The sequence below is a fragment of the Ranitomeya variabilis genome, chromosome 5, assembly GCF_051348905.1.
Source record: "Ranitomeya variabilis isolate aRanVar5 chromosome 5, aRanVar5.hap1, whole genome shotgun sequence".
NCBI classification, from domain to species: Eukaryota; Metazoa; Chordata; class Amphibia; order Anura; family Dendrobatidae; genus Ranitomeya; species Ranitomeya variabilis.
The window spans coordinates 684,534,766-684,559,123 of NC_135236.1; the positions used below are offsets into that span (position 1 = coordinate 684,534,766).

Below are 24,358 nucleotides of genomic sequence, written 5' to 3' on the forward strand. Positions count from 1 at the left end.
CTGCCAGAGTCAAACAAAAGTTCTTCACTTCCATCAGTCACGTTAGGATCTCTGGAGAACAGAAAAAGAAAAAAGGTATTGCGGAAAGAAAAGACAATTTATTAATTTAATCTGGTAAAAATAACAGAAAAAACACAATGAATTGAATACAATTTTAAAATGTAACAACAAGGATGCACACCCGGTATCTTTCCGACTGTCCACGTATTATCACTCGGGTCCGGCTTCTTGGTGTCACTTTTTTCTGACTCTATACTGTAATATCACCATTAAGCACTCCTTTGTTGCCTCTGTTTGACGTTAGGATCTCTGCAGCCAGAGTCTTAGGGATCACAAGGGATCTATACTCACATCAGCCAGAACATTAATGCCACCTGCCTGAAATCATGTCGTTTCTTTCTGTGACTCATCAGGATCTCTGCAGGTGTCCTGTAAGTGACGCTCGGACAATCATGACCCGGCCCCTGGTTGGAGCACAATGCATGCATAGTAACCACTGTAAGAGCGGGAACACCCCAAAAGAACTGGTGCATACCATGAAGACCCTTCAAAAGCCGTCATATACCACAAACACCCCACAAGACCTGCTGTATATCGGGAACACCCCACAAGACCTATCGTATACCGTGAACATCCCACAAAACCTGCCATATACCGGGAACACCCCACAAGACCTGCCATATACCGGGAACACCCCACAAGACCTGTCGTATATCGGGAACACCCCACAAGACCTGCTGTATACCGGAAACACCCCACAAGACCTGTCGTATACCGGGAACACCCCACAAGACCTGTCGTATACCGTGAACATCCCACAAAACCTGCCATATACCGGGAACACCCCACAAGACCTGCTGTATATCGGGAACACCCCACAAGACCTGCTGTATACCGGAAACACCCCACAAGACCTGTCGTATACCGGGAACACCCCACAAGACCTGTCGTATACCGTGAACATCCCACAAAACCTGCCATATACCGGGAACACCCCACAAGACCTGCCGTATACCAGGAACACCCCACAAGACCTGTCGTATACCGGGAACACCCCACAAGACCTGCTGTATACCGGAAACACCCCACAAGACCTGTCGTATACCGGGAACACCCCACAAGACCTGTCGTATACCGGGAACACCTCACAAGACCTGCCATATACCGGGAACACCCCACAAGACCTGACGTATACTGCGAACACCCCACAAGACCTGACGTATACTGGGAACACCCCACAAGACCCACCATATACTGGGAACACCCCACAAGAGCTGTCGTATACCAGGAAAACCCCACAAGACCCACCATATACCGGGAACACCCCACAAGATCTGCTGTATACCGGGAACACCCCACAAGACCTGTCGTATACCGGGAACACCCCACAAGGCCCGCCGTATACTGGGAACACCCCACAAGACCTGCCGTATACCGGGAAAACCCCACAAGACCCACCATATACCGGGAACACCCCACAAGACCTGCCGTATACCGGGAACACCCCACAAGACCTGCCGTATACCGGGAACACCCCACAAGAACTGTCATATATCGGGAACACCCCACAAGACCTGACGTATACTGCGAACACCCCACAAGACCTGACGTATACCGGGAACACCCCACAAGACCCACCATATACCGGGAACACCCCACAAGAGCTGTCGTATACCGGGAAAACCCCACAAGACCCACCATATACCAGGAACACCCTACAAGACCTGCCATATACCACAAACACCCCACAAGATCCACCGTATACCGGGAACACCCAACAATACCCACCATATACCGGGAGCGCCCCACAAGACCTGCTGTTTACCGGGAACACCCCACAAGACCTGCCGTATACCAGGAACACCCCACAAGACCCACTGTATACCAGGAACACCCCAAAAGACCCTCCATATACCGGGAACACCCCACAAGACCCACCGTATACCGGGAACACCCCACAAGACCCACCGTATACCGGGAACACCCCACAAGACCCACCGTATACCGGGAACACCCCACAAGACCCACCATATACCGGGAACACCCCACAAGACCCACCGTATACCGGGAACACCCCACAAGACCCGCCGTATACTGCAAACACCCCGCAAGACCCGCCATATACAGGGAACACCACACAAAACCTGCTGTATACCGGGAACACCTCACAAGACCCGCCATTTACAGGGAACACCCCACAAGACCCACCATATACCGGGAGCGCCCCACAAGACCCGCTGTGTACTGCGAACACCCCACAAGACCTGCTGTATACCGGGGACACCCCACAAGACCTGCTGTATACCGGGGACACCCCACAAGACCCACTGTATACCGGGGACACCCCACAAGACCCACTGTATACCGGGAACACCCCACAAGACCCGATGTATACCAGGAACACCCCAAAAGACCCGCCGTTTATCGGGAACACGCCACAAGACCCACTGTATACTGGGAACACCTCACAAGACCCGCCGTATATCGGGAACACCCCACAAGACCTGCCGCATACCGGGAACACCCCACAAGACCCATCGTATACCAGGAACACCCCACAAGACCCAGCATATACCTGGAACACCCCACAAAACCCGCCGTATACCGGGAACACCCCACAAGACCCGCTGTATACCAGGAACACCCTAAAAGACCCGCCGTATATCGGGAACACCCCACAAGACCCGCCGTATACCAGGAACACCCCACAGGACCTGCCATATACCACAAACACCCCACAAGATCCACCGTATACCGGGAACACCCTACAAGACCCGCCGTATACTGCAAACACCCCACAAGACCCACCATATACAGGGAACACCCCACAAGACCTGCCGTATACCGGGAGTGCCCCACAAGACCCGCTATATATTGGGAGCGCCCCACAAGACCCGCAGTATACTGCGAACACCCCACAAGACCTGCTGTATAACGGGAATACCCCCCAAGACCCATTGTGTTCACAGTATACGGCAGGTCTTGTGGGGTGTTCCCGGTATACGGTGGGTCTTGTGGGGTGTTCCTGGTATACGGCGGGTCTTGTGGGGTATTTGTGGTATATGGCAGGTCTTGTGGGGTGTTCCCGGTATACCGGGAACACCCCACAAGACCTGCCGTATACCAGGAACACCCCACAAGACCTGTCGTGTACCAGGAACACCCCACAAGACCTGCCATATACCACAAACACCCCACAAGACCTGCTGTATACCGGGGACACACACCAGTAGACCCGCCGTATACCGGTAACACCCCACAAGACCCACCGTATACTGTGAACACCCCACAAGACCCGCCGTATACCGAGAACACCCCACAAGACCCGCCGTATACCGGGAACGCCCCACAAGACCTGCTGTATACCGGGAACGCCCCACAAGATCTGCTGTATACCGGGAACGCCCCACAAGACCCGCCGTATACCGGGAACGCCCCACAAGACCCGCCATATACCTGGAACACCCCACAAGACCTGCCGTATACTGGGAACACCCCACAAGATCTGCTGTATACCGGGAACGCCCCACAAGACCTGCTGTATACCGGGAACGCCCCACAAGACCCGCCATATACCTGGAACACCCCACAAGACCTGCTGTATACCGGGAGCTCCCGTAGGACCTGCGTTTTTCCATTTATTGGTTGTCCTTTCAGAATGTAGGACAGTACAGATGTTCCCAGTATTTGTGATACTTCTGGTAACTATCACAAACTGTTTATACAAATTTTGCAACATTGTGTCAGTCTTACTCCGCCCCTCTTCTGACTCCCTCCGTGCTGTAACCAGATGCCTTGCGCTCAGTACGCCGTTTCCTTCCATGTTTGCCCCATTTGACGCTCCGGTTTAGATCGCGCTGACTCGTAGCCGGAGCCCCCGCATCAGGGGACTCACCGCCATTAAGCTGCGTTCCGGCACTGAAGCTGGAGCTCACAGTAATGGATCTGGACGAATGTGGAAAGAAACGAGCCAAAATCCTGAGTATTAATGAGGCAGAAGCGCCAGAGATTGCTGATTAGAGAGGACATCCTACAATTATACCATTTATTACACTCCGGAAATCTACTGACTGACTGACACTGCCAGCAACGCTTCACATGTAGCAGAGCCCAGCTTGTTATTTCTGGCTTTACATAGGACTGCAGAATGCATCTCTATTGTCAGTACTCAGAGTTATCTGTTGTGTTACATAGGACTGCAGGTGACATCTCCTGCATTTTCTGTACTCAGAGAGTTATCACTGTGTTATCTGTGGTGTTACATAGGACTTCAGGTGACATCTACTACATTATCTGTACTCAGAGAGTGATCACTGTGTAATCTGTTGTGTTACATAGGACTGCAGGTGACATCTCCTGCATTATCTGTACTCAGAGAGTTATCACTGTGTTATCTGTGGTGTTACATAGGACTGCAGGTGACATCTACCACATTATCTGTACTCAGAGAGTTATCACTGTGTTATCTGTGGTGTTACATAGGACTGCAGGTGACATCTACTACATTATCTGTACTCCGAGAGTTATCACTGTTATCTGTGGTGTTAGATAGGACTGCAGGTGACATCTACTACATTATCTGTACTCCGAGAGTTATCACTGTGTTATCTGTGGTGTTACATAGGACTGCAGGTGGCATTACTACATTATCTGTACTCAGAGAGTCATCACTGTGTTATCTGTGGTGTTACATAGGACTGCAGGTGACATCTACTACATTATCTGTACTCAGAGAGTTATCACTGTGTTATCTGTGGTGTTACATAGGACTGCAGGTGACATCTACTACATTATCTGTACTCAGAGAGATATCACTGTGTTATCTGTGGTGTTACATAGGACTGCAGGTGACATCTACTACATTATCTGTACTCAGAGAGTTATCACTGTGTTATCTGTGGTGTTACATAGGACTGCAGGTGACATCTACTACATTATCTGTACTCAGCGAGTTATCACTGTGTTATCTGTGGTGTTACATAGGACTGCAGGTGGCATCTACTACATTATCTGTACTCGGAGAGTTATCACTGTGTTATCTGTGGTGTTACATAGGACTGCAGGTGACATCTACTGCATTATCTGTATTCAGAGAATTATCACTGTGTTATCTGTGGTGTTACATAGGACTGCAGGTGACATCTACCACATTATCTGTACTCAGAGAGTTATCACTGTGTTATCTGTGGTGTTACATAGGACTGCAGGTGACATCTACTACATTATCTGTACTCAGAGAGTTATTACTGTGTTATCTGTGGTGTTACATAGGACTGCAGATGACATCTACTACATTATCTGTACTCAGAGAGTTATCACTGTGTTATCTGTGGTGTTACATGGGACTGCAGGTGACATCTACTACATTATCTGTACTCAGAGAGTTATCACTGTGTTATCTGTGGTGTTACATGGGACTGCAGGTGACATCTACTACATTATCTGTAGTCAGAGAGTTATCACTGATATCTGTGGTGTTACATAGGACTGCAGGTGACATCTACTACATTATCTGTAGTCAGAGAGTTATCACTGATATCTGTGGTGTTACATAGGACTGCAGGTGGCATTACTACATTATATTTGGGTACAATAGTAGAAAAAAGTGAAGTGGCACAACTCAGCTTCGGAGTTTCTTGCAGATTTTACACACCCATAAACGTATTCAAGACGGCGGTGCTAGCGTAAGAAAATAGTTTCAAGTCCTGAGAACAAAATAAGAAAAAACGCTGCACTCACCGTTGTTAGTGGTCAAGTCTTCTTTATTGCGACATACAATTATGCATCTTCACGGCACGGGGGAGTTTAGTGGAAAAAGGACATGTGAGGCGGGACGACGGCCGTTTCGCGCTAGGTAATTGCGCTTCTACGGGTCTCTATTATATTTGGTGTTACATAGGACTGCGGGTGGCATCTACTACATTATCTCTGGTGTTACATAGGACTGCATGTACATGTAGTGATGACCTCAGGTGTGAGCTTCTTCTGTCTCCTCTCTGGTAGTGATCGCTGGCTCCACACTGACATGATGGGGGTCCTGTTTTCAGGCCGTACGTGATATGGAGGGGCTGATTCCGCTGCATATTGAGTTGGATTGGAGTGCGGATGATGGGGGTGATGACAGGGACGAGTGATCCGCCGCACACTGAGACCCCCATTCATCCCATAGAGGGGGTCAGAGGCAGCGGCTCATCCAGCGTCCTCAGCGATTTTCTGCCGTTTCCCTGAGGTTTTGCGCCTCCACTTTCCGCTCCAATATTCGGCTGCGTCGTGCATTTCTGGGCTGTCAGTCATCGCCCCTCCCCCGCTCTTGTATTACTTGGGAGCCGTCACAAACTTGTCACGGATCTTAACATAAAACTCTCCTAAAAATAATCCGCAGCTGTGTTTAGTTAGTATTAAGGAGCCGGCCCACGGCTGACGGTGGGTAAACATGAGCTCAGCGCTGGTCGGAGCGCTGTGTAGGTGTGAGGCCGACCATCACCGCCATTGTTTATGACCGCGCAGGGAGAGCGCTGAGCACGAACATCCCAATAATGGTGGGAGCGGAGACGGAAGGCGCAGGAACGCGTCAGGGCGGTGTGACGCAGATGATGGCCCTTCCTTCTCTGGCGCAGTCGACACTACATTTATTGGGGCGCATTTTATTAATTTTTTGGAGATTTTATAGGCAGATTTATATTTTACTTTTTTGTGGATTTTTTGTACTGCTCTTAATTGAGTTTAGATTTTTGTAGTTTTTGTGGATTTTTTGCTTTTCAGTTTTTTTGTGCAGTTTTTGTGTGTTTTATTTCAGGTGTTTTGTGCAGTTTTTGTGTATGTTTTTTTTCAGGTATTTTGTGCATTTTTTTGTGTTTTTTTTCATGTGTTTTGTGCAGTTTTATGTATGTTTTTTATTTCAGGCGTTTTGTGCTTTTTTTGTGTTTGTTTTATTTCAGGTATTTTGTGCAGTTTTTTGTCTGTTTTATTTCACGTTTTTTGTGCAGTTTTTTGTGTGTTTTATTTCAGGTGTTTTCTGTAGTTTTTTGTGTCTATTTTATTTCGTAGTTTTTTGTGTCTGTTTTATTTCAGGTGTTTTGTGCAGTTTTTGTGTCTGTTTTATTTCAGGTGTTTTGTGCAGTTTTTGTGTCTGTTTTATTTCAGGTGTTTGCAGTTTTTGTGTATGTTTTTTATTTCAGGTGTTTTGTGTCTGTTTTATTTCAGGTGTTTTGTGCAGTTTTTGTGTCTGTTTTATTTCAGGTGTTTTGTGCAGTTTTTGTGTATGTTTTTTTTCAGGGGTTTTGTGCAGTTTTCTGTGTCTTTTATTTCAGGTGTTTTGTGCTGTTTTTTGGGTCTGTTTAATTTCAGGTGTTTTGTGCAGCTTTTGTGTCTGTTTTATTTCAGGTGTTTTGTGCAGTTTTTGTGCCTGGTTTATTTCAGGTGTTTTGTGCAGTTTTCTGTGTCTGTTTTATTTCAGGTGTCTTGTGCAGTTTTTTGTGCCTGTTTTATTTCAGGTGTTTTGTGCAGTTTTTTGTGTTTTATTTCAGGTGTTTTGTGCAGTTTTTTGTGTTTTATTTCAGGTGTTTTGTGCAGTTTTTGTGTATGTTTTATTTCAGGGGTTTTGTGCAGTTATCTTCTGTTTTATTTCAGGTGTCTTGTGCAGTTTTTTGTGCCTGTTTTATTTCAGGTGTTGTGTGCAGTTTTTGTATCTGTTTTATTTCAGGTGTTTTGTGCAGTTTTCTGTGTCTGTTTTATTTCCGGTGTTTTGTGCAGTTTTTGTGTCTGTTTTATTTCAGGTGTTTGTGCTGTTTTTTGGGTCTGTTTAATTTCAGGTGTTTTGTGCAGCTTTTGTGTATGTTTTATTTTCAGGTGTTTTGTGCAGTTTTTTTTTTTTTTTTCAGGTGGTTTGTGCAGTTTTCTGTGTCTGTTTTATTTCAGGTGTTTTGTGCAGTTTTTGTGTCTGTTTTATTTCAGGTGTTTTGTGCAGTTTTCTGTGTCTGTTTTATTTCAGGTGTTTTGTGCAGTTTTTGTGCCTGTTTTATTTCAGGTGTTTTGTGCAGTTTTCTGTGTCTGTTTTATTTCAGGTGTTTTGTGCAGTTTTCTGTGTCTGTTTTATTTCAGGTGTTTTGTGCAGTTTTTGTGCCTGTTTTATTTCAGGTGTTTTGTGCAGTTTTCTGTGTCTGTTTTATTTCAGGTGTTTTGTGCAGTTTTTGTGTCTGTTTTATTTCAGGTGTTTTGTGCAGTTTTCTGTGTCTGTTTTATTTCAGGTGTTTTGTGCAGCTTTTGTGTATGTTTTATTTCAGGTGTTCTGTGCAGTTTTTGTGTCTGTTTTATTTCAGGTGTTTTGTGCAGTTTTTGTGTCTGTTTTATTTCAGGTGTTTTGTGCAGTTTTCTGTGTCTGTTTTATTTCAGGTGTTTTGTGCAGTTTTTGTGCCTGTTTTATTTCAGGTGTTTTGTGCAGTTTTCTGTGTCTGTTTTATTTCAGGTGTTTTGTGCAGTTTTTGTGCCTGTTTTATTTCAGGTGTTTTGTGCAGTTTTCTGTGTCTGTTTTATTTCAGGTGTTCTGTGCAGTTTTTGTGTCTGTTTTATTTCAGGTGTTTTGTGCAGTTTTCTGTGTCTGTTTTATTTCAGGTGTTTTGTGCAGTTTTCTGTGTCTGTTTTATTTCAGGTGTTTTGTGCAGTTTTTGTGCCTGTTTTATTTCAGGTGTTTTGTGCAGTTTTCTGTGTCTGTTTTATTTCAGGTGTTCTGTGCAGTTTTTGTGTCTGTTTTATTTCAGGTGTTTTGTGCAGTTTTTGTGTCTGTTTTATTTCAGGTGTTTTGTGCAGTTTTTTGTGTGTTTTATTTCAGGTGTTTTGTGCTGTTTTTGGGTCTGTTTAATTTCAGGTGTTTTGTGCAGCTTTTGTGTATGTTTTATTTCAGGTGTTTTGTGCAGTTTTTGTGTCTGTTTTATTTCAGGTGTTTTGTGCAGTTTTTGTGTCTGTTTTATTTCAGGTGTTTTGTGCAGTTTTCTGTCTCTGTTTTATTTCAGGTGTTTTGTGCAGTTTTCTGTGTCTGTTTTATTTCAGGTGTTTTGTGCAGTTTTTGTGTATGTTTTATTTCAGGTGTTTTGTGCAGTTTTCTGTGTCTGTTTTATTTCAGGTGTTTTGTGAAGTTTTTGTGTCTGTTTTATTTCAGGTGTCTTGTGCAGTTTTCTATGTCTGTTTTATTTCAGGTGTTTTGTGCAGTTTTTGTGTCTGTTGTATTTCAGATATTTAGTGCAGTTTTACAGTCTATATAGTTTTTGCATGCTTTTATTTCATTTTGTATGTTTTTACAGGATTCCCTGCCTTTTTGTGCATTTTTTGTGGGTTTTTATTCTTGTTTGTAGATTTTGTGATCACCACGGCTCCTGGGCTGCAGACGCATCAGTGTATATGTCCCCCCCATAGGACACAATGGGGGGCGGCCGCCGCTCGCTCAGTCACTCTGATATTCAGTCGGCACGTTACCCTGTGCGACGTCTGGAGGAGCAGCGTCGCCCACGTTAGTGTGGCGTCTTCTCTCCCCTCCATGGCCCTCAACCAACCCAGGAACCAAGTGTGATGTGCCCGGTGAGGAGCCGCGGCCATCGCCTGTCACTTGAGATTAGCCGCCTGGGAACCTCCTGAGATCCTCACAGTCAGTCTGAGCTTTCAGGGGAGATTTCCTTTTATTTTGTTCTTCCTCTTCAGGCCGCTGCTTCGCCGGAGTCTCGTGTCGGAGGGGCCTGGCCATGAGGCAGACGTGTCCCAGCGCTCATCATAAATGGACAGTTATGAGTTCAGTCCGGCTCATATTCTGTCTGTGCTCTGCAGTGACACATTGTATCTCATTACTGCCTGCGAATCCTAAATAACAGGACCCATATGTGGGGACTGATACTGGAGGAGTGGGACTGTCCGTATATACAGGGTAAGGACTGATACTGGAGGAGTGGGACTGTCCGTATATACAGGGTAAGGACTGATACTGGAGGAGTGGGACTGTCCGTATATACAGGGTAAGGACTGATACTGGAGGAGTGGGACTGTCCGTATATACAGGGTAAGGACTGATACTGGAGGAGTGGGACTGTCCGTATATACAGGGTAAGGACTGATACTGGAGGAGCGGGACTGTCTGTATATACAGGGTAAGGACTGATACTGGAGGAGTGGGACTGTCCGTATATACAGGGTAAGGACTGATACTGGAGGAGTGGGACTGTCCGTATATACAGGGTAAGGACTGATACTGGAGGAGTGGGACTGTCCGTATATACAGGGTAAGGACTGATACTGGAGGAGTGGGACTGTCCGTATATACAGGGTAAGGACTGATACTGGAGGAGTGGGACTGTCCGTATATACAGGGTAAGGACTGATACTGGAGGAGTGGGACTGTCCGTATATACAGGGTAAGGACTGATACTGGAGGAGTGGGACTGTCCGTATATACAAGGTAAGGACTGATACTGGAGGAGTGGGACTGTCCGTATATACAGGGTAAGGACTGATACTGGAGGAGCGGGACTGTCTGTATATACAGGGTAAGGACTGATACTGGAGGAGTGGGACTGTCCGTATATACAGGGTAAGGACTGATACTGGAGGAGCGGGACTGTCCGTATATACAGGATAAGGACTGATACTGGAGGAGTGGGACTGTCCGTATATACAGGATAAGGACTGATACTGGAGGAGTGGGACTGTCCGTATATACAGGATAAGGACTGATACTGGAGGAGTAGTACTGTCCGTATATACAGGGTAAGGACTGATACTGGAGGAGTAGTACTGTCCGTATATACAGGGTAAGGACTGATACTGGAGGAGTGGGACTGTCCGTATATACAGGGTAAGGACTGATACTGGAGGAGTGGGACTGTCTGTATATACAGGGTAAGGACTGATACTGGAGGAGCGGGACTGTCCGTATATACAGGGTAAGGACTGATTCTGGAGGAGTGGGACTGTCTGTATATACAGGGTAAGGACTGATACTGGAGGAGTGGGACTGTCTGTATATACAGGGTAAAGACTGATACTGGAGGAGCGGTACTGACCGTATATACAGGGTAAGGACTGATACTGGAGGAGTGGGACTGTCTGTATATACAGGGTAAGGACTGATACTGGAGGAGCGGGACTGTCCGTATATACAGGGTAAGGACTGATACTGGAGGAGTGGGACTGTCTGTATATACAGGGTAAGGACTGATACTGGAGGAGCGGGACTGTCTGTATATACAGGGTAAGGACTGATACTGGAGGAGTGGGACTGTCCGTATATACAGGGTAAGGACTGATACTGGAGGAGTGGGACTGTCTGTATATACAGGGCAAGGACTGATACTGGAGGAGTGGGACTGTCTGTATATACAGGGTAAGGACTGATACTGGAGGAGCGGGACTGTCCGTATATACAGGGTAAGGACTGATACTGGAGGAGTGGGACTGTCTGTATATACTGGGTAAGGACTGATACTGGAGGAGCGGGACTGTCTGTATATACAGGGTAAGGACTGATACTGGAGGAGTGGGACTGTCTGTATATACAGGGTAAGGACTGATACTGGAGGAGCGGGACTGTCTGTATATACAGGGTAAGGACTGATACTGGAGGAGCGGGACTGTCCGTATATACAGGGTAAGGACTGATACTGGAGGAGTGGTACTGACCGTATATACAGGATAAGGACTGATACTGGAGGAGTGGTACTGACCGTATATACAGGGTAAGGACTGATACTGGAGGAGTGGGACTGTCCGTATATACAGGGTAAGGACTGATACTGGAGGAGCGGTACTGACCGGATATACAGGGTAAGGACTGATACTGGAGGAGTGGGACTGTCCGTATATACAGGGTAAGGACTGATACTGGAGGAGTGGGACTGTCCGTATATACAGGGTAAGGACTGATACTGGAGGAGTGGGACTGTCCGTATATACATGGTAAGGACTGATACTGGAGGAGTGGGACTGTCCGTATATACAGGGTAAGGACTGATACTGGAGGAGTGGGACTGTCTGTATATACAGGGTAAGGACTGATACTGGAGGAGTGGGACTGTCCGTATATACATGGTAAGGACTGATAACACTGGCCAACAGTGAAAATGTTTCTGAAATGAAAATAGCTGGTTTGTAATAATTTTAGCATCCTAAAAACGAATATGTTACTTAAAAATCATTATTAGCTCTTGTTGCTGAGATACAGGTCATTTAAGATTATTATGCAGGAAAATAGGGAAATTTTGAATTTTCAACAAATGTGTATTGGTAAACCTGATTACAGACCTGTTGAACCAATGTCAGCCATTTTATTCATTGTGTCTGCATAGTTTGTACTAATTGAAGTCTCTTTCTCTTGTTGCAGTAATTTTGTGGAGAGAATTTACACTTTGAAAATGCCTCGTAAATGTGCAAATATTGTTAACAATTTTTGTTACGTGTGTGGTTATGTGACATTTGCCAACCAAAGAAGACCAATTACTCCACTTGTGAAGACTGCTTACCATCATTACTTTGCTTATACGTGGCACTTAAATACGTGGCACTTATACGTGGCACTTAAATACGTGGCACTTATATACGTGGCATTTTGAGACCTATAATTTTTCCACATTTTGGTCCACAGAGTCATGTGAGGTCTTGTTTTTTGCGGGACGAGTTGACGTTTTTATTGGTAACATTTTCGGACACGTGACCATTTTTTATCACTTTTTATTCCGTTTTTTGTGAGGCAGAATAACCAAAAACCAGCTATTCATGAATTTCTTTATACCGTTCTGCGTTTGGTAAAATTGATAAAGCAGTTTTATTCGTCGGGTCAGTACGATTACAGCGATACCTCATTTATATCTTTTTTTTATGTTTTGGCGCTTTTATACGATAAAAACTATTTTATAGAAAAAATAATTATTTTGGCATCGCTTTATTCTGAGGACTATAACTTTTTTATTTTTTTGCTGATGATGCTGTATGGCGGCTTGTTTTTTGCGGGACAAGATGACGTTTTCAGCGGTACCATGGTTATTTATATCCATCTTTTTGATCGCGTGTTATTCCACTTTTTGTTCGGCGGTATGGTAATAAAGCGTTGTTTTTTGCCTCGTTTTTTTTTTTTTTTTCTTACGGTGTTTACTGAAGGGGTTAACTAGTGGGACAGTTTTATAGGTTGGGTCGTTACGGACGCGGCGATACTAAATATGTGTACTGTACTGTGCAATTTATACTCTTGTAATGAATTCTTCTCGCTACCTACAGCACATACTTCCATGGCGTGTATCTAAAAAACGAGAGCTAATTAAACAATTCTGTGGGTATATTTGAGTTTCTCGACCCAAAATTAGTAATATTTGCCTATTTTCATCAAAGAAACATAAAAAAAGTTGTTTTTTGTTGGCCTGTGTAATGGAGGAGCGGTACTGACCATATATACAGGGTAAGGACTGATACTGGAGGAGTGGGACTGTCCGTATATACATGGTAAGGACTGATACTGGAGGAGTGGGACTGTCCGTATATACAGGGTAAGGACTGATACTGGAGGAGTGGGACTGTCCGTATATACAGGGTAAGGACTGATACTGGAGGAGTGGGACTGTCTGTATATACTGGGTAAGGACTGATACTGGAGGAGTGGGACTGTCCGTATATACAGGGTAAGGACTGATACTGGAGTAGTGGGACTGTCCGTATATACAGGGTAAGGACTGATACTGGAGGAGTAGTACTGTCCGTATATACAGGGTAAGGACTGATACTGGAGGAGCGGGACTGTCCGTATATACAGGGTAAGGACTGATACTGGAGGAGCGGTACTGACCGGATATACAGGGTAAGGACTGATACTGGAGGAGTGGTACTGACCGTATATACAGGATAAGGACTGATACTGGAGGAGTGGGACTGTCCGTATATACAGGGTAAGGACTGATACTGGAGGAGTGGGACTGTCCGTATATACAGGGTAAGGACTGATACTGGAGGAGTGGGACTGTCCGTATATACAGGGTAAGGACTGATACTGGAGGAGTGGGACTGTCCGTATATACAGGGTAAGGACTGATACTGGAGGAGTGGGACTGTCCGTATATACAGGGTAAGGACTGATATATGCAGTGTTGTATCTTGTGACCTTGCAGGCTATGCTGGAGCTTGTAGTCCACCCAGTAATACTTTCCCATAGTCGACCTTCGTTCTTCCTATAAGTATTCCGCAGCCGTTGTTTGCCGTCTTCTTGGGGACATATGGCGGCTGTCACCCCCATGACGCGCGTCTCCTCCCGTGAGAGTCAGGACTCGTCCAGGTGACAGCTTCTGCCGTGTGTCAGTGATCCGCGGTGGGAGCGACGGACCCTCATCTCTCCATCTCTCTCTCTACAGCAACTTTACGCCGCGCAGCTCGCTGCCATGCAGGTGTCTCCGGGGAACAAGATGGCAGGAATGCCCCAGGGGAACCTCGCTGCCATGTCGCCCACCAGTATGAATACCGAGAAGAGCACGAGCAGCCCGCCGCCCAAGTCCAAGGTACGCTGTGGGGGTGACTAATATGGCCGCTGCGGGGGGGTGGATGTGTGAGCTGTGCTCAGCGTGAGCAGGAGACTTCTTCTGATTTTGGATTGTTACAATGTGTCAGAGATGGGGGGAAGATGGAAGGATTGTCTGGTCACATATCGCCACTGGTCACATATCGCCACTGGTCACATATCGCCACTGGTCACATATCGCCACTGGTCACATATCTCCACTGGTCACATATCGCCACTGGTCACATATCGCCACTGGTCACATATCGCCACTGGTCACATATCGCCACTGGTCACATATCGCCACTGGTCACATATCGCCACTGGTCACATATCGCCACTGGTCACATATCGCCACTTGTCACATATCTCCACTGGTCACATATCTCCACTGGTCACATATCTCCACTGGTCACATATCGCCACTGGTCACATATCTCCACTGGTCACATATCTCCACTGGTCACATATCTCCACTGGTCACATATCGCCACTGGTCACATATCGCCACTGGTCACATATCACGACTGGTCACATATCTCCACTGGTCACATATCTCCACTGGTCACATATCGCCACTGGTCACATATCGCCACTGGTCACATATCGCCACTGGTCACATATCGCCGCTGGTCACATATCGCCGCTGGTCACATATCGTCACTGGTCACATATCTCCACTGGTCACATATCTCCACTGGTCACATATCTCCACTGGTCACATATCGCCACTGGTCACATATCGCCACTGGTCACATATCGCCACTGGTCACATATCGCCACTGGTCACATATCGCCACTGGTCACATATCGCCACTGGTCACATATCACGACTGGTCACATATCTCCACTGGTCACATATCTCCACTGGTCACATATCTCCACTGGTCACATATCTCCACTGGTCACATATCTCCACTGGTCACATATCTCCACTGGTCACATATCGCCACTGGTCACATATCGCCACTGGTCACATATCGCCACTGGTCACATATCTCCACTGGTCACATATCGTCACTGGTCACATATCTCCACTGGTCACATATCTCCACTGGTCACATATCTCCACTGGTCACATATCGCCACTGGTCACATATCGCCACTGGTCACATATCGCCACTGGTCACATATCGTCACTGGTCACATATCTCCACTGGTCACATATCGCCACTGGTCACATATCGCCACTGGTCACATATCGCCACTGGTCACATATCGCCACTGGTCACATATCGCCACTGGTCACATATCGCCACTGGTCACATATCGCCACTGGTCACATATCGTCACTGGTCACATATCGTCACTGGTCACATATCTCCACTGGTCACATATCTCCACTGGTCACATATCTCCACTGGTCACATATCGCCGCTGGTCACATATCGCCGCTGGTCACATATCGCCGCTGGTCACATATCGCCGCTGGTCACATATCGCCGCTGGTCACATATCTCCACTGGTCACATATCTCCACTGGTCACATATCTCCACTGGTCACATATCGCCACTGGTCACATATCGCCACTGGTCACATATCGCCACTGGTCACATATCGCCACTGGTCACATATCGCCACTGGTCACATATCGCCACTGGTCACATATCTCCACTGGTCACATATCGCCGCTGGTCACATATCTCCACTGGTCACATATCGCCACTGGTCACATATCGCCGCTGGTCACATATCGCCGCTGGTCACATATCGCCACTGGTCACATATCGCCACTGGTCACATATCTCCACTGGTCACATATCTCCACTGGTCACATATCGCCGCTGGTCACATATCGCCGCTGGTCACATATCGCCGCTGGTCACATATCGCCACTGGTCACATATCTCCACTGGTCACATATCTCCACTGGTCACATATCACGACTGGTCACATATCACGACTGGTCACATATCTCCACTGGTCACATATCGCCACTGGTCACATATCGCCACTGGTCACATATCGCCACTGGTCACATATCGCCACTGGTCACATATCTCCACTGGTCACATATCGCCGCTGGTCACATATCTCCACTGGTCACATATCGCCACTGGTCACATATCGCCGCTGGTCACATATCGCCGCTGGTCACATATCGCCACTGGTCACATATCGCCACTGGTCACATATCTCCACTGGTCACATATCTCCACTGGTCACATATCGCCGCTGGTCACATATCGCCGCTGGTCACATATCGCCGCTGGTCACATATCGCCACTGGTCACATATCTCCACTGGTCACATATCTCCACTGGTCACATATCACGACTGGTCACATATCACGACTGGTCACATATCTCCACTGGTCACATATCGCCACTGGTCACATATCGCCACTGGTCACATATCGCCACTGGTCACATATCGCCACTGGTCACATATCTCCACTGGTCACATATCGCCGCTGGTCACATATCTCCACTGGTCACATATCGCCACTGGTCACATATCGCCGCTGGTCACATATCGCCGCTGGTCACATATCGCCACTGGTCACATATCGCCACTGGTCACATATCTCCACTGGTCACATATCTCCACTGGTCACATATCGCCGCTGGTCACATATCGCCGCTGGTCACATATCGCCGCTGGTCACATATCGCCACTGGTCACATATCTCCACTGGTCACATATCTCCACTGGTCACATATCACGACTGGTCACATATCACGACTGGTCACATATCTCCACTGGTCACATATCGCCACTGGTCACAAATCGCCACTGGTCACATATCGCCACTGGTCACATATCGCCACTGGTCACATATCTCCACTGGTCACATATCTCCACTGGTCACATATCGCCACTGGTCACATATCTCCACTGGTCACATATCTCCACTGGTCACATATCTCCACTGGTCACATATCTCCACTGGTCACATATCTCCACTGGTCACATATCTCCACTGGTCACATATCTCCACTGGTCACATATCGCCACTGGTCACATATCGCCACTGGTCACATATCGCCACTGGTCACATATCGCCACTGGTCACATATCGCCACTGGTCACATATCGCCACTGGTCACATATCTCCACTGGTCACATATCTCCACTGGTCACATATCTCCACTGGTCACATATCGCCGCTGGTCACATATCTCCACTGGTCACATATCGCCACTTTATTCTTTTTTCTTTAAATGCAGATATTTTGGGCTGAAGTCACATTGGGGTTTCGCTGTAACCGTTGCCGTTTTGCCTCCTGTAGCCGCTGTGCTGCACAATGAGTAAACTGAGGAGCGGTCAGGGAGCTTTTCAGGGTTTTATCTGTTCCTGATTTCCTCTCATCAGAGTTGAATGTGCCGAGAAATCAAAGTCTGTAAATGAAAAATGGTGCAAATTATGTAATGAAACCCAAATACAAAAATGCTTCTCGGTCCCAAATCAGTTCTTTTTAGTAAAGAAAAAAAATGTTTAAAAAATAAAGTCCTTAAAGGTTGACAACCCCTTTAGGTAATGCCTAAAGTGAAGGATGTGATCTGACTCTGGCGCTGTCAGTGTCCTGGAAGGGGTTAACAGGAATGGCTGTGCTCCCGATGATGTAGCAGAGCTCAGTGCAGCAGTCACTTTGCAAATTGCAAGAAAAAGAGGAACAAAAAAAGTGAGAACTGTCGGCAGAGGCTGCGAGCGCGGGGCGAGCCCTGCTGTGTCCAATCTGCTGTGTGCCGGTAGGGGACTGTGAGCGCCGGAGAGAGAAGGCGAAGATAATACCTGGAAATGATAGACGAGCGGCGACCCCAGCGCTCGGCCCCCGCTGCTCCATCCGCAGAGTTCGCTTGTAATAAAAGAACAAGATTGTGTCCTAATGGCGGCGGCGGCTGACAGACACGGTGCGCGGCATGTCCTCCGAGCCTCCGACCCACCTGTGACCACTTGTCCCCATCCATAAATGCATCGTAATGATCAGGCTGCTGCACCGCGCTCTGCTCCACCTGCGGCTGCCACTGCACGCCAGAAAACCCAGATGACGGCGCTCGTGTGAGACGGATGTGGAGGGCGCTCGTCTGCAGCATGTGGTGGACCCCACAACACCTCCGTCACCCACTCTCCATGGACCCTGTATTAATTATCGCCCGCTTACCTTTCTCTATGATTTGTCCCCTGCTTTTATAGACCCTAAGGGTTTGTCGCCCACTTTCCTTGGACCCTTAGGGTTTGTCGCCCACTTTCCTTGGACCCTAAGGGTTTGTCGCCCACTTTCCTTGGACCCTTAGGGTTTGTCGCCCACTTTCCTTGGACCCTTAGGGTTTGTCGCCCACTTTCCATGGATCCTAAGGGTCTGTCACCCACTTTTCTTGGATCCCATAGGGTTTGTTGCCAGCTTTCCTTGGACCCTTAGGGTTTGTCACCCACTTTCCTTGGACCCTTATGGTTTGACACCCACTTTCCTTGGACCCTTAGGGTTTGTCGCCCACTTTCCTTGGACCCTAAGGGTTTGTCGCCCACTTTCCTTGGACCCTTAGGGTTTGTCGCCCACTTTCTTTGGACCCTTAGGGTTTGTCGCCCACTTTCCTTGGACCCTTGGGGTTTGTTGCCCACTTTCCTTGGACCCTTAGGGTTTGTCGCCCACTTTCCATGGATCCTAAGGGTCTGTCACCCACTTTCCTTGGACCCTTAGGGTCTGTCACCCGCTTTTCTTGGATCCCATAGGGTTTGTTGCCAGCTTTCCTTGTAGAGTCTGTCGCCCTCTTTCTCTTGGACTTTTAGGGTTTGTCAATCTCTTTCTCTTTGACCCTGTAGGGTTTGTCACCCACTTTTTCTGGACCCTGTAGGGATTGTCACCCACTTTCCTTGGTCTCTGTAGAGTTTGTCGCCCTCTTTCTCTTGGACCCTGTAGGGTTTGTCACCCCCTTTTTCTGGACCCTGTTGAGTTTGTCACCCACTTTATCTGGACCCTGTAGGGATTGTCGCCCACTTTCTCTTGGACCCTGTAGGGATTGTCGCCCACTTTCCTTGGTCTCTGTAGAGTTTGTCGCCCTCTTTCTCTTGGACCCTGTAGGGTTTGTCACCCCCTTTTTCTGGACCCTGTTGAGTTTGTCACCCACTTTATCTGGACCCTGTAGGGATTGTCGCCCACTTTCTCTTGGACCCTGTAGGGATTGTCGCCCACTTTCCTTGGTCTCTGTAGAGTCTGTCGCCCTCTTTCTCTTGGACCCTGTAGGGTTTGTCACCCCCTTTCTCTGGACCCTGTTGAGTTTGTCACCCACTTTATCTGGACCCTGTAGGGATTGTCGCCCACTTTCTCTTGGACCCTGTAGGGATTGTCGCCCACTTTCTCTTGGACCCTGTAGGGATTGTCGCCCACTTTCCTTGGACCCTGTAGGGTTTGATGCCCACATTTCTGGACCCTGTGGGGTTTGTTGCCCTCTTTCTCTTGGACCCTGTAGAGTTTTTGACCCTCTTTCTTTGAACCGTATAGGGATTGTTGCCCACTTTTTCTGGACCCTGTAGAATTTTTCACCCACTTTCACTAGACCCTGTAGGGTTTATCACCCACTTTCCTTGGACTTTGTAGAGTTTGTCGCCCACTTTTTCTGGACCCTGTAGGGTTTGTTGCCTTCTTTCTCTGGACCTTTTAGGGTTTGTCACCCACTTTTTCTGGACCCTGTAGGGATTGTCGCCCACTTTTTCTGGACCCTGTAGGGATTGTCGCCCACTTTCCCCCGACGCTTTGTGGCCTGTGAGCCTGCCTTATTACAGTATCTCTTGTATCTGTGTCAGTCATTACTGCGGTCCTGGCATTCTGCTCATGAATCAGGCGGCTCAGGATGAGCAGGTCTGTAGGCGCCTCACTCACCAGCACATAGCCCTGTGCGGCATGTTTTCTGATGGGATGCCCCAGGTCCGGGTGACGCATTTGTACGATTGTCCCAGTAACGGACACTTTCACACGTCATTTTTTTGCCATCAGTCACAATCCATTGGGTCGACGGATCCGACGCAGATTGTGAAAAACTGATGCGACGGATTCATTTTTTCGATGGATCTGACTAGCGGCTCTGGCTAATTGGATCCTAAATAAATTGGAGCGTGCTCAGTGAAAAAAACAGAATCCGGCGCCCGTAGGCTTCCATTCAAGTGTCCGTCACTGTCCGATTTTTCGACGGACACAAAAAACGTTACTTTGTCCGTTGTCTCCGGCCGCAGGACAAACAATTTTCGACGGATCCGGCGAACGACGGATGAAACGTGAGGCAATCCGTCACTATGAGAAAAAAACGGATCCGGCGGCATCAGTCACTGGATCTGTTTTTTTTTCAAAATTCGACGGAGTGCGACTGACAGCAAAAACCTGATGTGTGAAAGGGCCGAACGGACGCTGTTTGGAGGTCTTGTCTTATCAGACCTTTGCGCCCACCTTTGGCTGGTACCGGAGCCTTTCCCAAATAGTGAGGGTCCGATGTTCTGCTCCCATCATTGCACCTTCTGGCCGTGACCCTGGAATGGCTCGTGCAGGCCGCGGCGTCTGCGATGAATGATGTGACGCTGTCTCCGCTGGACATGTCCCTGCAGATGGCGACTGTCGCATCGTCTTCATCAATGTTCTGGATGACTGACGCGTCCTGACACGGAGCAAGCGTGGTGATGGATTCAGGCCGTGGGTCACCGTGGACGCAGCGCCATATTCATCGCCTTCAGTCAGGCCGACGTTCGGACAGCGCACCGCTCGCCCGACATGCACAGATGATGGCAGCTCCTGGTCAACAGCCGCATTTAATCTGTCCGTCTGTTTCATGCCGCAGAGCGTCGCGCTCCATCAGCAGCGAAGGATCCAGGCGCAGCGTCATGGAGGCCGAGCTATGTAGGACAGCTGTCACCTGTGGCTGCAGAGCTTCACGCCAGGAACCGCTCCCTGATGTGGCCCTAATAGTGCAGGGCCCCGAGGAGCAGAGGGTTGGAGGACAATACTGGGTCCTACAGTCACCTCTCCAGTAATGGCTGATAACAGTGGATAGTAGACTGTACCCTGCGGCTCTGCAAAGTACCCCCGTTCTCGGGTGTCGCGGTCCCTCTGCTTTTCCTGTATCCAGTGATGGAAGCTTTCTCTTTATCTGGTGGTCCTGGAGGAGGCTGCAGTGAGGGTCCCGGGAGGGCCCCTGTCTCTCTATTCACTCTCCGTATGCTGACAGGCAAGTGATGCAGATTGTAGATACAGGGGTCTGATGGCCGGGTGACAGATCGGGGCGTAGCGAGCAGAATCAGAACCTCTGGAGTGATCACCCCTGGTTCCCACTCTCCAAGGATCCCCCCTCTCTCCGCTCCAGGACCCCTGTAGATCCCAGATCCTTATCCTCTTACCTTTATTCAGTCCTACAAGGGCTTCTCACAAAATGAGAATATCATCAAAAAGTGAATTTATTTCAGTTCTTCAATACAAAAAGTGAATCTCCTATATTCTGTAGAGTCATTACTCACAGAGTGATCTATTTCATGTGTTTATTTCTGTTAATGTTGATGATTACGGCTTACAGCCAATGAAAATCCAAAAGTCATTATCTCAGTAAATTAGAATAATTAAGAATAAACACCTGTAAAGGCTCCTAAGTGTTTATAAAGGTCCTTAGTCTGTTTCAGTAGCTCCACAATCATGGGGAAGACTGCTGACCTGACAGATGTCCAGAAGGCGTCACTGACACACTCCACAAGGAGGGGAAGCCACAAAAGGTCATTGGTAAAGAAGCCGGCTGTTCACACAGTGCTGTATCCAAGAATATTAATGGAAAGTGGAGTGGAAGGAAAAAGTGTGGTAGAAAAAGGCGCACAAGCAACCGGGATAACCGCAGCCTGGAAAGAATTGTTCAGAAAAGGCCATTCAGTAATGTGGGGGAGATTCACAAGGAGCGGACTGCTGCTGGAGCCATTGCTTCACCACACACAGACGTGTCCAGGACATGGGCTACAAGTGTCACATTCCTTGTGTCAGCCCTCATGACCAATAGACAACGCCAGAAGCCTCTTACCTGGGCCAAGGAGAAGAAGAACCGGACTGTTGTCAGTGGTCCAAGGTCCCAGAGTCTGGAGGAAGAGTGGAGAGGCCACAATCCAAGCTGCTGGAGGTCTGGTGTGAGGTCTCCACAATCAGTGATGGTTTGGGGAGCCATGTCACCTGCTGGTGTAGGTCCACTGTGTTTTATCAAGACCAAAGTCAGCGCAGCCGTCTACCAGGACATTGTAGAGCACTTCATGCTTCCCTCTGCCCACAAGCTTTCTGGAGATGGAAATGTCATTCTCCAGCAGGACTTGGCCCCTGTCCACACTGCGAAAAGTACCAATACCTGGTGTAAATACAACAGTATCACTGGGCTTGATTAGCTGCAGACTCGCCTGACCTTAACCCCATAGAGAATCTATGGAGTATTGTCAAGAGGAAGATGAGACACCAGACCCAACAATGCAGACGAGCTGAAGGCTGCTATCAAAGCAACCTGGGCCTCCATAACCCCTCAGCAGCACCACAGGCTGATCGCCTCCATGCCACGCCGCATTGATGCAGGAATTGATGCCAAAGGACCAAAGACCAAGTACTGAGGGCATTTACTGATCATACATTTCAGGAGGGAACATTTCAGATTTTACAATCATTTTTCAAGCTGGTGTTATAAAGTATTCTAATTTACTGAGATAATGACTTTGGGGTTTTCATTGGCGATGAGCCATAATCATCAACATTAACAGAAGTAAACACAGAAATAGATCACTCTGTGTGTAATGACTATGGAATATAGGAGATTCACTTTTTGTATTGAAGAACTGAAATAAATTAACTTTCTGATGATATTCTAATTGTGTGAGAAGCTCCTGTATGTCTCTGTTCATCCTAAACCTCCTGGTTCATGAACAGAATGCCAGGAGAGCAGTGCGGACTGACACATGGCCAGCAGTAGAGCTGGTGATCCTGTATAGCATGGTAGATCCAGCCACTAAGGGTCTGTGGAAAGCTGGGTGACTGCAATTATTCCCAGCCAGGCGGCCTCGTCCACTGTACACAAGAGCTTACAGTCTGATTCTGTACACTCTCGTCTCGATGGATCTGACCTCTGCTTCTCCTCGTCACGGATTCTAGCTCCTTCTTTACTGATGACAGATCTGGCCTCTGTCTCTCCTGGTGACGGATCCTGTCTTTCTTGGTGATGGATCCTGCCTCCCCTAGTGACTGATCCCATCTCTCCTGGCGACAACTCTGGTCTCTCCTGATGACGGATCCCATCTCTCCTGGTGACGGATCCGGTCTCTCCTGGTGACGGATCCGGTCTCTCCTGGTGACGGATCCCATCTCTCCTGGTGACAGATACCGTCTCTCGTGGTGACGGATCCAGTCTCTCCAGGCGACGGATCCCATCTCTCCTGGTTATGAATCCTGTCTCTCCTGATCAGTTATACTACCCTTGTCTCTCCTGGTGACGGATCCTGGATCCCCTGGTGACAGATCCGGTCTCTCCTGGTGATGGATCCCGTCTCTCCTGATCACTGATACTACCCTTGTCACTCCTGATGACAGACCCTGTCTCTCCTGATGACGGATCCCATCTCTCCTGGTGATGGATCCGATCTCTCCTGATAATGGATCTTGTCTCTCCTGATGACAGACCCTGTCTCTCCTGGTGACGGATCCCATCTCTCCCGGCGACTGATCCTATCTCTCCTGGTGATGGATCCCGTCTCTCCTGATCACTGATACTACCCTTGTCTCTCCTGATGACAGACCCTGTCTCTCCTGGTGATGGATCCCATCTCTCCTTATCACTGATACTACCCTGTCTCTCCTGGTAACAGACCCTGTCTCTCCTGGTGACAGACCCTGTCTCTCCTGGTGACGGATC

General features: G+C 47.9%; 1 protein-coding gene across 5 annotated transcripts in view; it reads left to right on the top strand.

Moving 5' to 3' along the window:
* SOX5 (SRY-box transcription factor 5) overlaps positions 1 to 24,358 on the top strand; it is a 311,081-nt gene that overhangs the window by 256,436 nt on the left and 30,287 nt on the right. For all 5 annotated transcript variants that reach the window (XM_077267202.1, XM_077267204.1, XM_077267205.1 and 2 more), the window contains one exon: positions 14,370 to 14,513. In XM_077267202.1, coding sequence (XP_077123317.1) covers positions 14,370 to 14,513 — 144 coding nt within the window. The remainder of the gene's footprint in view (positions 1 to 14,369; positions 14,514 to 24,358) is intronic.